The 14,973-nt window shown below is 47.4% G+C and overlaps 2 protein-coding genes across 2 annotated transcripts; one reads left to right on the forward strand and one right to left on the reverse strand.

Annotated features, from left to right (window-relative positions):
* Nucleotides 1-1,115: 1,115 nt before the first annotated feature.
* On the forward strand, nt 1,116-2,261 carry LOC115330623 (the record flags this gene model as incomplete). The annotated part of the gene is made up of 1 exon (XM_040223675.3): nt 1,116-2,261. A coding segment is annotated over exon 1 (1,146 nt), but the record flags the coding sequence as incomplete, so codon positions are not given.
* A 3,265-nt stretch (nt 2,262-5,526) lies between these two features.
* Nucleotides 5,527-14,202, reverse strand: LOC121837926. The gene is made up of 3 exons (XM_042293809.1): nt 12,979-14,202; nt 12,644-12,662; nt 5,527-5,597 (listed from the first exon to the last, which is right to left on the reverse strand). Exons 1-3 carry the CDS (start codon nt 14,200-14,202, stop codon nt 5,527-5,529), a joined length of 1,314 nt encoding a protein of 437 aa, XP_042149743.1.
* Nucleotides 14,203-14,973: the final 771 nt, after the last annotated feature.

Consider the following 14,973-nt stretch of genomic DNA (forward strand, 5'->3'; position numbering starts at 1 on the left):
TTTGTGATAGGGTTGCCTTGGTGTTTATGTACACTGCGCGACACTGTTTGCGGGAGCATTCAATATCCTGTTTTTATTTTTCACCTTAAATAGACCCTTTCCGAAATTCAGTCTGGCCACTTTGATCACTATCATCATCTGTGGAACGGCATCTGTGCCATACCAATGGCGGCCTTCTAGTGACTGATAAAGGACGACGTTGAAGAAGCACTTAAGGGCACAGGGTAAGGGAAAATTTGAAAAAAAATCGATATTGTTTTTTTTTTTGCAATTTGAGAAGTTCATTTTTTTCTGCACATTCTCCATTGTCACACTTATTTTAGAAAAGCATATTTCTGACTAAAAAACAGTCTTCCCGAAAGAGAGTCGCGGGTGACCACACCCCCTTTTCGGATACGCTCATTGTTTATCGTTAATTTTTCCTACAAAATATTTCAACGCAAGTTCTAAAAGCTTGACTGGAATCAGCGACATCTAAGAAACGTTCTGGCAACTATTGCACAGCTCTTCTTTAGCCAAGGCAATCCCGAGACGCTGTGCACATTCTTTTTTCCACGTGTGCTTTCATGCGCCTGTGTTGGAGCGCTGTTCGTTCCTCAGACTAGTTATTATACTTTGTGCCCCTGTGCGTTCGATGTTGATACGTTAGGATGCCCAGGGCAAAGAAACTGTTCAACCAGCGTCAATTCCATGGAAACCGGTACACTCCTCTCGCAAAAGCAAATGGATCCCGGCGACGCATTGAGACCCCAAACGCAGAACCTGCCAGCTCCTCATCGTCAAAGCTTTCCAGTTTTTCTGTGTGGTTCCAAGAAGAGAATGTGCTACAGTGTGACAGTGGGTATGTTCTAATGGACATGGATGTTTTATGTGGCGTGATTACACAGAGCTGTGTGTGCAAACTGTGCGGTGGAAGCCTTCAGCTCGTCGAAATATTGTCGCAGCGAGTAGGTGTTGCCAGTGTTTACAGTTTGAACTGTGAAGCATGCAGCGCCTCACAACGGTTTGAGACCTCAAAGAAAACGAGTTCTGGCCTCTATGAAGCCAACCTTAGGCTGGTTTACGCCTTGAGGTGTATTGGTAAAGGAGCGGCTGCAGGAAGTGTACTCTGTGCCATGCTAAACCTACCTACACCGCCAACCAAATTTGCAAAGTACAAGAAAGAGCTCCTAAGTCACACTGAGGCTGTTGCCAAGGAGTCAATGAAGCGGGCTGCTGAAGAGGCTGTGCAGCTGAATGATGGCGACAAGGACATCGCAGTCGCCCTTGATGGAAGCTGGCAAAAGCGTGGCCACACGTCTAACAATGGTATAGTTTCTGCGACCAGTGTAGACTCCGGGAAAGTGTTGGATGTGGAAGCGATGTCAAAGCGCTGTGCAAAATGCGGCAACAAGAATGCATCCAGCGACCCTCGGCACAAAGAGGTGTGCCAAGGCAACTACCAAGGCACCAGTGGTGGAATGGAAGTCACAGGAGCCCTGAACATTTTCTGCAGGAGTGAGGAACTCCATGGCGTGCGATACGTCAAGTATCTTGGGGACGGTGACAGTAAGGCCTTTTTGGCTGTGAAGGCAAAAAAGCCGTACGGTGATTCTGTTGAAATCTCGAAGCTGGAGTGCATAGGACACGTCCAGAAAAGGATGGGCACGAGATTACGAAGGCTAAAAAAGGAAAACAAAGCAGGAAAGCTGTCAGATGGAAAGGGCCTTTCTGGCCGAGGAAGACTGACTGATGCAGTGATAGACAAACTGCAAACATACTTTGGGTTGGCCATCAGAAGGAACGTAGGAAACCTTGAAGAAATGCGAAAGGCTGTTTGGGCAACCTACTTCCACTTACTATCTACGGACAACGACCCATGCCATGGACTTTGTCCAAAGGGCCCCGATACCTGGTGTGCCTTCAACAAAAGTCTGTCAGAGGGCAAGCCGTTCGTCCACAAGGAGAACTTGCCTGCACCTGTCCTGGAGGCAATCAAACCCGTGTATCGGCAGCTTTCGCAGGCTGAGCTCCTGGAGAAATGCCTACATGGGCGAACCCAAAATGCGAATGAGTCATTTAACCATGTTGTTTGGGAACGCGCGCCAAAGAATGTCTTCGTTGGGCTACAGACTCTAAGGATGGCAACATTTGATGCTGTTATTACATTCAATGATGGTAGCATCGCACGAGCCAGCGTTTTGAAGTCCTGTGGACTGAACCCTGGGCGCAACACCATCAAGTGGCTGATGGAAGTTGACCGCACTAGAATCTACTTTGCGTACCGAGCAGCACGACAGCTCACAAAAGAGGCCCGGCAAGCAAGGCGACAGGCCGAAAAGCGCAAAAATGACTATGACAGTGACTACCAGGCTGGTGGCTATTGAACAAAAAACTCTGATGGTTTTGGTGCCAGTAAAAAATTGTTATTCACCTGTCTTTTTACTTTAAACTCGATTATCTCGAAACAATGTTTTTTATTACATAGGTACCATTATTTCCTAAACCTTACAGGATAGAGTGTTGATTTTTTTTCCCTGCCACCTACATTGGAGTTGACAAGTACTGAACTAGAATTAAGAACTTCAACTTAACAGTTCTTATGTTACAAATTTTTAAATACACAAAGAGAGCCAGTATTTTAGTGCTAAAAGAAAAAAATTCATCTAAAACAAAATTTTAATCTGGTATTAATAAATCTAGTTCAGTGGAAAGAGCACAAAATTTGGAACAAAATGACATATCTATTGCGGGGATACCCCTATTAGTTACCAAGAAATATGTTCCTCAACTTGGCCTAAAATGTATGGGAAGTATAGGGCTTACCCTGTGCCCTTAAAGGGCCCCTGAAAAGAAAAAAAAAGTTTTTTTAAAACAGTCTGGTTGGGCCACGCGTGTCAAAAAATGAATTTTACGCGAAAAAAAAATTTTTTTAGAGCAATATTGACGGCGAGAGATTTATTTGAAAATTTGCGCGCAAATTCCTGGTCATTCAGCTCGGCTTCTCATTGGTAACCATGGTCATTCAAATCGGCTTCTCATTGGCCAATAGAATGAGTGACAGCTTAGATGTTGGTTCTAAAATCTTCGTGATCTCTTGAAATCGCCTTTTGAATTACATATTATTAGGTTTAAGAAACAATCCATCGAATGAATGTCGCAATTGTTTACAAACGTTTTACAAAATCGTAACTTCCGTTCGGATACTACAACAAAACAACAAACAAAAGCTTCGCCATTTTGTTGATTTTGCTTTCTGTCGTGGTCGCCGTCTTCGCGTTTCGCGTTCTGAAGAGGGCTTGTTGCTTGTGTTAGTTAGTCAGTCATAGTAAGTACTTAGGAAGTGGCGCGGGGTGACAGGTTTCTGTTTTTCTGCTCTTCTTTGCGCGATTCGTGTGTCCCGTTTACCTCATCTTTTGTTTGTTTTCTGGCGCGCGCCAGTGCCAATTTTTGTTTAGATGTCGGTTCCCGTGGTCCCCGTAAAGAGTTTAGTGAGGCACGCGGCACCGCACTCAACGTTTAATAAAAAAAAAAAAACAGTTACCACTGCGTGTCCTCGCGGCGGCTTGAAGGATCGTGCGGCTCGAACAAACTCGTCGAGGCACCCGCTCCGCCGCGACGAAGCGGGTGCCTCGCGAGCGGTTGTCTCGCGGCGATCGGAGCGGACGCCTTCCGGCTGGCGAGGCGTGTCCTCGTACGGGCGAAGGCCCAGCTGCTGGCAGCGTTCAAGCAACCGACGCTTCAGGTCGGGGCCCACCGCGACGACTATTTACTGTGTGTACGACCACGGTGACCACGGTACGTGCACGATACGACGCGGTATGTCGTTCGACCGGCAGACAGCCGGCCAGGGGCTGTGTTCCAAATCTCCAAATGGATCCGAGTTTCTCCGGCGGAACGTATCACGTGACAGCACAGATTGAAAAACGCTGTACGCGGGTAGGTTTTAGAACGCCAAGAGTACAAAACCCTCACCCTGGCGTAAGATCGAGTCAATTTTGGAACACGGCCAGGAAGTAGCAATGGCTCTCGTGCGGGGCGCAGCCAAGCCAGGAAAGCCGCCAAGCCGATCCACTACGAAGAGGCGGGGACTACCTCTCCTCCACGCGCCCGACATGCAGAGAGAGAGAAAAGTGGAAAGGAGGTGACTGCCGACTAAATTGCGTCTGGCGCAGTCAATATTGCTCTAAAAAATTTTTTTTTTCGCGTAAAATTCATTTTTCGACACGCGTGTCTCAACCAGACTGTTTTTAAAAAGCTTTTTTCTTCTTTTCAGGGGCCCTTTAAGAGGATGATGCAAGGCCTGTACTGTAGTGGTTTTAGCTCGTCGCCAAGATGTTGTGGTCGCTTGGGCCATTACGAATGGGTGGAAAGAGACAGGGAAAGCTAAGATAAAGACAGCGCCCCGAAAGGCCTGTAGAGATGCTGGAAAGGCTTACATTACCGGCGCGTGGGCAGCGGGGTGCCGAGGTGCGGGGCCCAAGGCGGGAACCCCGACGAAAGGAAGAGACGTCACACCAGCTCGGAGTTTTTGTGAAGACTGTCTTATTGTCGTGACCAGCATACAACATTCAGATCCGCGGGGATCAACACTTCCGCTCGCAGGGGCGGATGTCAATTCTCGGACAAGTGGCGCCATCTATTTGCAGCGCCACACACCATGACTTCTTGCGCCATCTAGCTAGTTGAGGGCACATTACATCTTTTCCCCCCTTAGACAAAATGACTGTTGGATAACTTGGTACTAGACCGAAAAGAACAGCTTACTCTTTACGATATGGAAAATCACACGCACACGAAGCCCTACCGACCAATCACTACAAGGAAAATAATTGTGAAGTGGTCGGGGGAAAATAAGGGTAAAGAAATACATTTTCAAAATACGATCATGAATGCTACATCTCCACTGGAAGTGAAAATGTCACTGGAAACCTTTTGAAACAAAGAACACTCAAGTAATCTCGCTATAAGACGAGTCCTTCGAAACACGAATAACACTTTCACCTCAGCAAGTGAAATGAATGACTAGTCCTTTAGAAACATGAAATAACACTCACTTTCACAAGTGAATTCAGCTAGACAATTCCTGAAAACATGAGAAATAACGTCTTTTCTTCCTTGGAAGAATTCAGTGAGGCAAGTCCTGCTAAACACAAGAAATAAGATGTTCCTTTTACGAGTGCTCTTATGGCAACTCATACATCACACAAAAAGAACTACACCGTATATGTCCTGTGGTGGTGAAGTTCAGGAATTATTTAGACATTCACACAGCGCTGAACCCTGGATTGGCAGTAACCTCCTCTGCTCGACAGCAGTGCTCTAACAAAATTCAACATCAGAAAACAAAAATTGCACTGTCAAACTTGAAAACTCCATTTACATATGCATGACAAGAATTAGCATTTTACCTTTGTAGTCACCTCTACTAAACATACATGTGAAAAGACCATTGGATGTGATTTACCTTTAGATGCTTAGATGACAAAGTATAAAGATTATGTCATTTAGTTTGAATGGTTAAGGACTTCGGTGAATTGAGTTTACTCAGGTCTCAAGGACTGACATGTACCACAATACCTGGCAATTTATGGAGACACAATAGACTGCAACATTATCTAGAATTGAGGGACAATTCTAAAACATGAGAGAGGTGTGGCATTATCTCATCCTGACCGAATGCCACTCTTGAAAGACATTTAAAAGGGGATGACTTTAGTAGTCACAATTGATGCAAAATCCTAGACATGTTCCATTTAGTGGATGATCAGCATCGTCCTTGATTAGACGATGACGATAAACCGAATTTCCAGAAATGACTTACTGATAACGACAACTTAGTAAGAATGACCTATCTCATGAGAAAATTAATTGTGTCAGAAATGCTGATACAATGATGCAGGTTTAGACCTAAGGCAAAAGATTAACAATATAACGACAATATCAAGACACTTTTCCTTGATATCGGTAAGGAAGATCGAACTATTCTTTTTCTCTTTAGAAAACCTGTCTGAATAGGACAAGACTCTAGTTTGACTGCTGGAAAAGCTGGTCTCCAAGAAAACCTGTAGCTGATGTGTCCCATTGCAGACTTGTACGTAATCCATTACAAGTAACGAAATTACTTGTAATCCCTTACATTTATCGGTAATTTAGTAACGGAATAATTACATATTTTCTAGAGTAATTTTAAAGTAATTCCCTTACATTTTTGACGTAACGGATTCCTTGTAATCCGTTACATTTTTTGTCAGAACCAACCCCCCCCCCCCCTTTTCTAAATAAAGTTTTTTTTTTTTTTTTCATTTTTGTATAGCTGAGCTCAGTGAGCGCAAAGGGAGGCTTGGCACTTCAGTTCCGCAGAGCCTTTTTTTTTTTTCGCAACACCAAGCCCCTGAATCTATTTTTTTAGACCCTAACAACCATGTCACAAAAACCCAAATAAACATTTCTACAAAAAAAAAGGGGGGGGGGGGGAGGGTGGAGGGGGCAAGGTATTTCCGCTTTTGTTTTAGTCCCTCCGTTTTGCTTTTTTTTGCGATCGAAGACGAGAGAGGAGGACACCAAGTGATTGTGCGCCTCTTCGAGATGCGCGAGGCGGTGAATGCACTGAAAAGAGTTAACAATGTCCTTCTACGACCATTTTCATAATCTCACAACACGAGACAACGCTCCGTCTACCCTACCCTTTTTATGAGTCAGCTTTTTGCGAGCACTTAGAAAATGCTAATAGTCTTCCCTTCTTCTGCTTCCTGTCTTGCCCCAGCAGGGCCCATCTTATCTCAAGCAGATGTTTTTACAAATAAAACATAATGGTGGCTGACGTAGACTTAATATTCTGGGCTTGAGGAAAGAGTGAAATTCGTGAGTGGGGCCATAGCGCGGCTTACTTCTACCCTTTGCTGCCCGTGGCATCAGCGGACGTTTATCTGGAGAACACCGGAGTAAACTGCAGTCCGTTCGTGTTCCGTGCGTTTTTGAACGGCACCAAGAAAGGTACACACGGCAAACGTGCGTTTACATTTCCTTGTTTTAACCGACGTTCTAATTAATTGTTGTTATGAGTGTCATTCTTTTTTTTATTACTTTTATGTATATACTGGAAACTTTCTTTCATTCACCAACGTCTCAAGTGAGGCTCGAACTCTTCAGAACCAAAGACAGAAGAATATCGAGCCAAACATTATTTATTATTTAATTATCACCTTGCTGTTACAACTATGTTTTGCTATTGATGACTTCCACAGCTTCGCGATTTAGACAATGGAGAATTTTAGTAGATCGGTCCGATGACTCCGATCACAATATCCGACACTTCGCCGCCGTCTTTGCGTATGCATCATATCGTTATCGCGGGTATCGGAGGTATCGGAAGGATATACTAAATCTCTCGAATAGCAGGCAACGGCTGCAACGACGAAGCTTTGCTCTACATTCGAGGTAAATAGTACTTCCGTTGCTTCGCTGAAAAAGCTCAAAGCAGAGCATGAAGCATTCGTGAGGAACAATATGGCACTCCCATCCAGTGCCTCAGCTCAAATGGTGTTCAGCGTAGCAGTCGACATATTGAGTAAGAAATAACGGAAAATGTCTGACGAGACTTTTAAGGGCCAGCTGTTGCTCAAAATACTCAAGGTCATTAAATGGAACACGTTACAACAATAAGAACTTGAATAACTCTCTTCCCCTTGTTTCTTACTTGAGGACATAAATGTTAAAAGTAACGCCACGAAAGTAACGGATTACTTTTTGGGGTAACGGTCAGTTACTTTTATGGGAGGGTAATTGTAATTGTAATAAATTACAATTTAGCCTTGAGTAATTGTAAATGTAATTCGTTACTATTTTTCAGTAACGTGTACAAGTCTGTCCCATTGTATTGTGGACCTGCATGACAGTAAGGATGATTTGAACTTAAGACATAATTACACAACAGGCAGTAAAATGAAAATAGCCGTTGATACACTGATAACCTATACCTGTGGCAACGAAGGGGTTAACTATATATGAACATGTCGGTTTAGCATTGGTATCATTTATCATTTCAAAAGATTTGTGAACATAGGAGTTATCTCTACTGTTGAATGCTAGCTATCACGTCCACGTATGAACCTGAATGGAGCTGGAGCCCTGCGGCTCACAAGACAACGGATATCCGAACATATGTCCATTCCACTGAAGACAACCCAGTGAATAGGAAACTGGGAGAAGAACGGCTGAGAAACTTTGACAACCTCTAAACTAAAGAATGACCAGTGAATGGGTAATTGGCAGAAAAACGGGTGGAAAATCTCGACAGGTGAACGACATGACTTGTTCGAGTGAAAAGAACTACACTATGACAACTTACTCGATGGTAACTACACAACGTATGAAAAAAAAAATATACATAAGGCAGTTCGTCCAAACTTCCATGTCCATAACATGGAAGTTTATAACATGGAAGATGGCGTTTTCAGCTGCATTTGAGATGGTGCCGCGCGCTTGACAGCGGCACGCGCTGATTGATGTAGATATGAAAAATGCAAAAATAACTATCTGTTCACATCTATCCCATAAAATACAGTGCACACTATGAAATTGCAAACCACTATGACTTAAGTCCCAGAGTTTTTAAGGAGCGTCTTTGGAGTACATATCCACTTGAAAGTCACGAAATTTTGCGGGAAGTCGTCTACGCCGCGTGGGGCGTTGTGGTGGAGTGTCCGATGGGGATTGTGGTGGAGTATGATATGTCCTCGGTGGTGTGTCTGCACCACCGTCACCTGATGTAGAAGTCGATTCTTGGGTTGCCTCAGGACTTGATTCCAGGTTTTCTGCTAAACCAGGAGCCACTGAAGGCTCGGAAAGCATGGAGGTCTTTGGCCCAACGGAGTGCAGGGACTCCGCTGAAACCGTTGCGGAGCTAAATGACGGCAGCTCGCTCCAATACCCGAGTCCCAGTTGAGATGAACTTGATGCGGTGCTCAATATTGCACCGCTTGTAGAAACGGAAGGTTCAGGACCCTCTTGGAAAGCGAGCCTGGAGGCCTCTTGGAAGACTGCAGCCGGGGCAGCTGGCGGGACTGGTGGCTGGCTGCTGGCTTGGACTGGTACAGCAGCGCGGAGGGCCGCTTGGAGACCGGAATCAGGAACGGCACCGGGGACTGCGGTGGCGGGAAGGCCACCGAAAACCACCGCATCTTGCACGGTGCAGGGTACCACGGAACTGGTGCCGGGTACACCAGGGACAGGAAGGGCACCGGGTACTACCGGTACATGAGCAGCACCAGGGACCACAGCTACACGGGCTGCAGGAGCCGTATGATGAGGAATGACGCCTGGCACAGCAGGATCATGGGCGGCGCCAGGGGTCGCTTGACTACAGGCACCAGGCACCACAGCAATATGGCCAGGGCCGGGTGCCGCAGTAGCATGGGCGGCCACCGGGGCCGCAGTGGCATGGACGACCTCTTGGGCCGTCGGGACAGGACCGGCATCAGGGGCCGCAAAAACAGGACCGGCCGCAGGGGCAGGAACGGCCGCAGGGGCCGCATGGAGAGGAACGGCAGCAGGGGCCGCAAAAGCAGGAACGGCAGCAGGGGCCGCAAAAACAGGAACGGCAACAGGGGCCGCAAAAGCAGGAACGGCAACAGGGGCCGCAAAAGCAGGAACGGCAACAGGGGCCACACGGACAGGAGTGACGCTGGGGGCCGCAGCACGCAAAGTTGGAGGTGCCGGACCCTCAGGTGGCACATGGCCCAGGCTTATAGCTGAAGCCGCATTAGTTGAAGTAGGTAATATGTCATCATCCATAAGCCACCACGGCTGACGTTGGGGTGGTTTCAATGTTGTACGTGTCATTTTGTCAGCATTCCATATGGTTCCATCATCTAATTTATATGTGGCTGGCCCAACTTGTTCATGTATATGTTGCTGTGGGGCATATTTGTTGCGCATTTTCCCTCTAATGTTAGGTTTGAAAACCTTTACTGCTTGCCCAGGAGCAAAAACAGGGTGCTTGACTGCTCGCCTGGCATCTGAATACTGTTTCATCTTCGTTTGATATGCCTTGACTCTATCAGGAAGCTCTTCCTGAACGACCTGCGGAGGGACGGCGGACTCTGGGGTCCCTCGCCCTTGAAGATGCAGTCGCGTCCGGTGGGTGCGACCGTGTAAAAGAAAAGCTGGCGTTTCTCCAGTCGCGGCATGGCGCGTACTCCGGTATACCCCGAGATATTCTGTAATGGCTTCGGAAAGCGGACGATGTTGGACGAGAGCCAACTGAATAACAGACTTAAGGACTCTATGGAATCTCTCTACCTGTCCATTAGCTTGGGGATGGTAAAGGGATGACTTCACATGTTTGATACCATGCGTCTTCAAGAAATCGCTGAACTCCTTTGAAATAAATTGTGGACCATTGTCTGTCGTGATCTCTTGCGGCAAACCCTCGCGGGCAAAGACAGACTTCAAAAACTTTATGACTGTAGCAGTCGTGACGTTGTGGGCTGGTGCCACTTCAGGCCACTTACTGTGGTAATCTACCAGTGTAATGAAAAACCTCTCTTGAGCTGGGGCTCGTTCAAAGGGACCTACTATATCCATGCCCAGTTTTACCCATGGACGGTTGGGGAATTCAACTGCTTGAAGAGGTGCTGGGGATGCCTTTGCAGGCTTGTCTGTCGACTGACATACCGAACAGTTCTGAACTTTCGTCCTGACATGTTGACTTAAATGCGGCCACCAGTAAAGCTCCTTGATGATACTGGTGGTGCGCGAGATACCTTGATGGGTTTCGTGAGCTACATCAATCACTTGATCGCGGAGAGTGGACGGAACCACTATTTTCTCTCCTTGGAACAACAAGGCATCGGTGACTGAGAGCTGGTCTCTTACAACGAAATACGGCTTGAATTCTGGAGGCAACTTTTCCTCTGAGGGCCATGTGTTTGAAAGGTATGTCATAATAACTGGTAATACAGGATCTTTTAGAGTTTCTTCCTTGAACTCCTTCTGTGTGAGACATGCACAGACAATTGAAACAACCTCTTCTTCAAAAGACGTACCTTCTTCGGTATCTGGGACCGGAAGGCGAGACAGAGCGTCGGCAACTACGTTGTCGCTGCCTTTACGATACTTCATTGTGAAATTATAGTTGAAAAGTCTAGCAGTCCAACGACTGATGCGTCGTGGACGAACACCTGTCCCTTGAGTGGACATTAGTGTGACAAGGGCTTGATGATCTGTCTGAATTTCGAAATGTCGACCCCAAAGATAAACGTGCCATCTCTCGCAAGCCCAGAGGATTGCGAGAGCTTCTTTCTCTCTTGCTGAGTACTTCCGCTCTGCTTCGGAGAGAGAGCGGGAAGCGAAAGCAACAGTCTTTAGTTGCTTCCCATGCTGCTGCTGGAGAACAGCACCTAGTCCGTAATTGGACGCGTCTGTGGAGACGACAACTGGAAGATTTGGATTGAACATTGCAAGAATGGGAGCCTGTTGAAGGAAGGACTTGACACTTTGAAAACTGGCCTCTACGTCGGTCGACCAGACAAAAGATGCGCCCTTACGCAGAAGCCTTCGGAGGGGTTCTACCAGAGTAGCACAATGGGGGACAAACTTACTGTAGTATTCTACTAAACCTAGGAAGGCCTTCAACTGCGAAGGTTCCGATGGAACTGGAAAATTTAGGACCGCGTCTATCTTCGACGGAAGGGGTGCTAGACCCTCCGCAGACAGACGATGACCAAGGAATGACAGTTCAGAAACATTGAAAACGGCTTTTCTATTTAGTTTCATGCCGGCCTCTCTAATACATTTGAGGACTTGTCTGAGATTATTATCATGTTCCTTCTGGGAGGAGCCATAGACAATGATGTCGTCCAGATAAAACTGGACTCCTGGACAATGTTTTAATATCTTGGACATGACCTGCTGGAAGGCCGCTGGTGCAGACGCCAGCCCGAAACAAACTCGTTTGAAACGAAAAAGCCCTTCATGGGTAATGAATGCTGTTAAGTCGCGACTCTTGGGGTCGAGACGGACCTGATGATAAGCAGACGCAAGGTCTAACTTAGAAAAATGGGAAGCTCCACTGAGGGAGTTCAGAAGCTCCTCGATGTGCGGAAGCGGAAAAGAATCAATGACGACTGCCTGATTTGGCGCCCGCAGATCGACACACATACGAATTCCACCGTCTTTCTTCTTAACTACTACAATGGGGGACACCCATTCCGACGCGTTTACGCGCTCGATAACGCCTTGGCGCTCGAGCTTCTGAATTTCCGCACTGACGGCATCACGCAACGTGATGGGTAAGCGGCGAAGTTTAGCCTGTACCGGCGGGACATGGTGCCGGACAGTGATTGTGTGAGTTTGGTTTTTAACTAACCCTAACTCAGGAGAAAAGAGATCCTCAAATTCTTCAAAACCAGAAGGTAACTTAGATGCATCGCTCACCGATGAAGGTTGCAAAGATGGTCCCGACGTCAACGGATCCCTTGAAGGCTGGTCTCCGAAGACGCCTCTACTGGAGTAGTATTCAGACTATGTGGATGGCTGAGTGCCGTGAACAGAGGACAACGATGAAGGGTGCTTGCAGGGAGCACTTGAAGGACGCGGTGGAGGACTGGGCTCCACCGTACATGGGGGCTGCGGGACTCCAGCCGACTTTACATCTCCCGGGATGGCCGAGCGAGGATCAGCTGCATTGACATGGAAGCACTTGAGTGGCGCGCCCGATAAAATTAGACGCAGTCCATGCACGGCATCTGTCCCAAGCAGGGATCGGCCATTGCGAACGATGTAAAAAAGAATGTCCGCGGAGCGTTCTTTGAAGCTGACTTTGATCTGGAAACATCCCATGACTGGAATCGACCCACGGAGGTAGTGCACAAGAGTGCGCGGCGGTTTCCTTAGCCGGATTTGCTGCTTGAAGTTGATCTTGTTAAACATGCTCTCGGAAAGTATTGACACTTCGGAGCCAGTATCAATGAGTAAGGGTAATGTAAATCCATTCACCTGAACATCAGCGGTGAAATTCCGTGGGCGACGGTCCGCATGTCCTTCAGGGAGGACCTCCGGGGATCCGACGGTGAAGACGTTGTTTGGATGTTGTTCCCCCTCGTCGTCGTCGGGAAACGTCACGACTCCATGGATCGGCGTCTGGTTAGGGCCAGGTCCAAGCCTCTCGTACCGGCGACCGGCGGCGCGGCCTCGTCCCGGCGGAAACGCCAGGCGACGGGGGTCGATGACTTCAAACGACGAAGACGAACTTCGGCAAACATTTGAAAAGTGGCCTATCTTGCCACAAGAAAAACAAGTCATTCCGGACGCTGGACACTCCTCACGCGGATGGGGTCGGCGACCGCAAAAGTAGCACAATTCCGCCCCGCGCCCAAGAGCGCGCGCGCCCGGAGGAGCATCCCGAGGCACTCGGCTTGTAAAAACACGGGTGAGTCCACGCGACTGGTGGCGCGGCGAGAAGGAAACCTTGGAAGGTGAGGAGGAAACATTTGCGGGGGAGGAGGAAACGGCAGGAGGCCGCCCTCCATTTTGACGTTGCATGTTCGAATTTGACCTCAACTGGCGGCCATCTTGTCCACGGCGAACGGGAACCCTTTGTACTGCCTCAACGGCCTGTGTCGACTCGGAACGCGGAAGACATGATGAAATTTGGCGGTAACGATCGCAATCTCGAGCAGCCCGTTCGAACTGTTGTGCCAGAAGCACGATACGTTCGAGGCTGGGTAGTCCAGCTTCCGCAGACTCTCGGATGACCCGATCTTGTACCTCCGATGATAATAATCCAGCCAAAAAAACTTCCGCGATGCGGTTTTCAAGAGACTCCCCAAAATCACATAAAGAGCCGAGGTGCCGTAGGGCACCAAGGTACTCAAGGACACTTTCTCCCTGCGACTGGACGCGGGTGAGGAATAACCTCCGTTCGACAACAACATTCTTTTTGGCAGCGAAATGCTGATCAAGCGCCGTCATAAGAACGTCAAATTCGGAAATGGTCTCGCTATGTGCGAGGGCCGTAGATGGAAACGTTGAGACTATTCTTTGGCCTTCGAGACCAAGCAAGGACCACAACAACGCGCGCTTACGTTTCGGCGAGCTTTCATCAGCCTCTAGGACCACAAGATAATTTAAAAACGACGCTTTCCAATTTAACCAAGGCTGCACAGGGGCACCTGGCGTGGGGAGAAATGGTGGAGGTGTCGGGAAAGAAGCTGTTGCCATTTTTTTTGGAACTTATGAATGAGTGAAGCCAATGGCTACACACGCATATTTGATGGACAAAATATCTATTATATCTATTCACTTCGCCTTTTAAAGTCAATCGAGATGTACTATATGGACATGAAACATAGCGACGCTATCGTCTACTATGGCTATGGTTGGGAGACAAAAGTTGAAAACGAAGGTGAAAATCCGAAAAAAATTCCACCGAAATGGAAACGAGACAGTTTCTCCGAGTCTCGGAAAATTAAGAACGACGCTTCCGTGCGGTGCGCACTACTTGCATGAAAGAAAAAGAACCATTCGAACGGCCGTTACGGCGTTCGAAAAAAAGAACAAAGGATGGCGTTACGCCTAACCCTACTGGCGTTCGGAATGGACCATTGCCGCTCGAAAGGGAACGTTAAATGTCGCTATGCATCGACAGTATTTTCATGTACTACATATGCAAAAGATGTGGTGGATGGGAATATTCAAAAGGACCTCCTTACATTTTGAACGTTCAAATATTTCCTAACACACAAAAGAAAACTATACGTGCCGGTGCTGCCACCACTCATCTCCGACACGGAGTCTCAATAAAAAAAAACTCACGAGGGCGAAAATGGAAAAAATGCAAGAAAAGACCTCGTCGCCAAAATGTAGTGGTTTTAGCTCGTCGCCAAGATGTTGTGGTCGCTTGGGCCATTACGAATGGGTGGAAAGAGACAGGGAAAGCTAAGATAAAGACAGCGCCCCGAAAGGCCTGTAGAGATGCTGGAAAGGCTTACA

This window comes from Ixodes scapularis, unplaced genomic scaffold, assembly GCF_016920785.2.
Source record: "Ixodes scapularis isolate PalLabHiFi unplaced genomic scaffold, ASM1692078v2 PGA_scaffold0__279_contigs__length_252992795, whole genome shotgun sequence".
In the NCBI taxonomy this organism is placed as follows: domain Eukaryota; kingdom Metazoa; phylum Arthropoda; class Arachnida; order Ixodida; family Ixodidae; genus Ixodes; species Ixodes scapularis.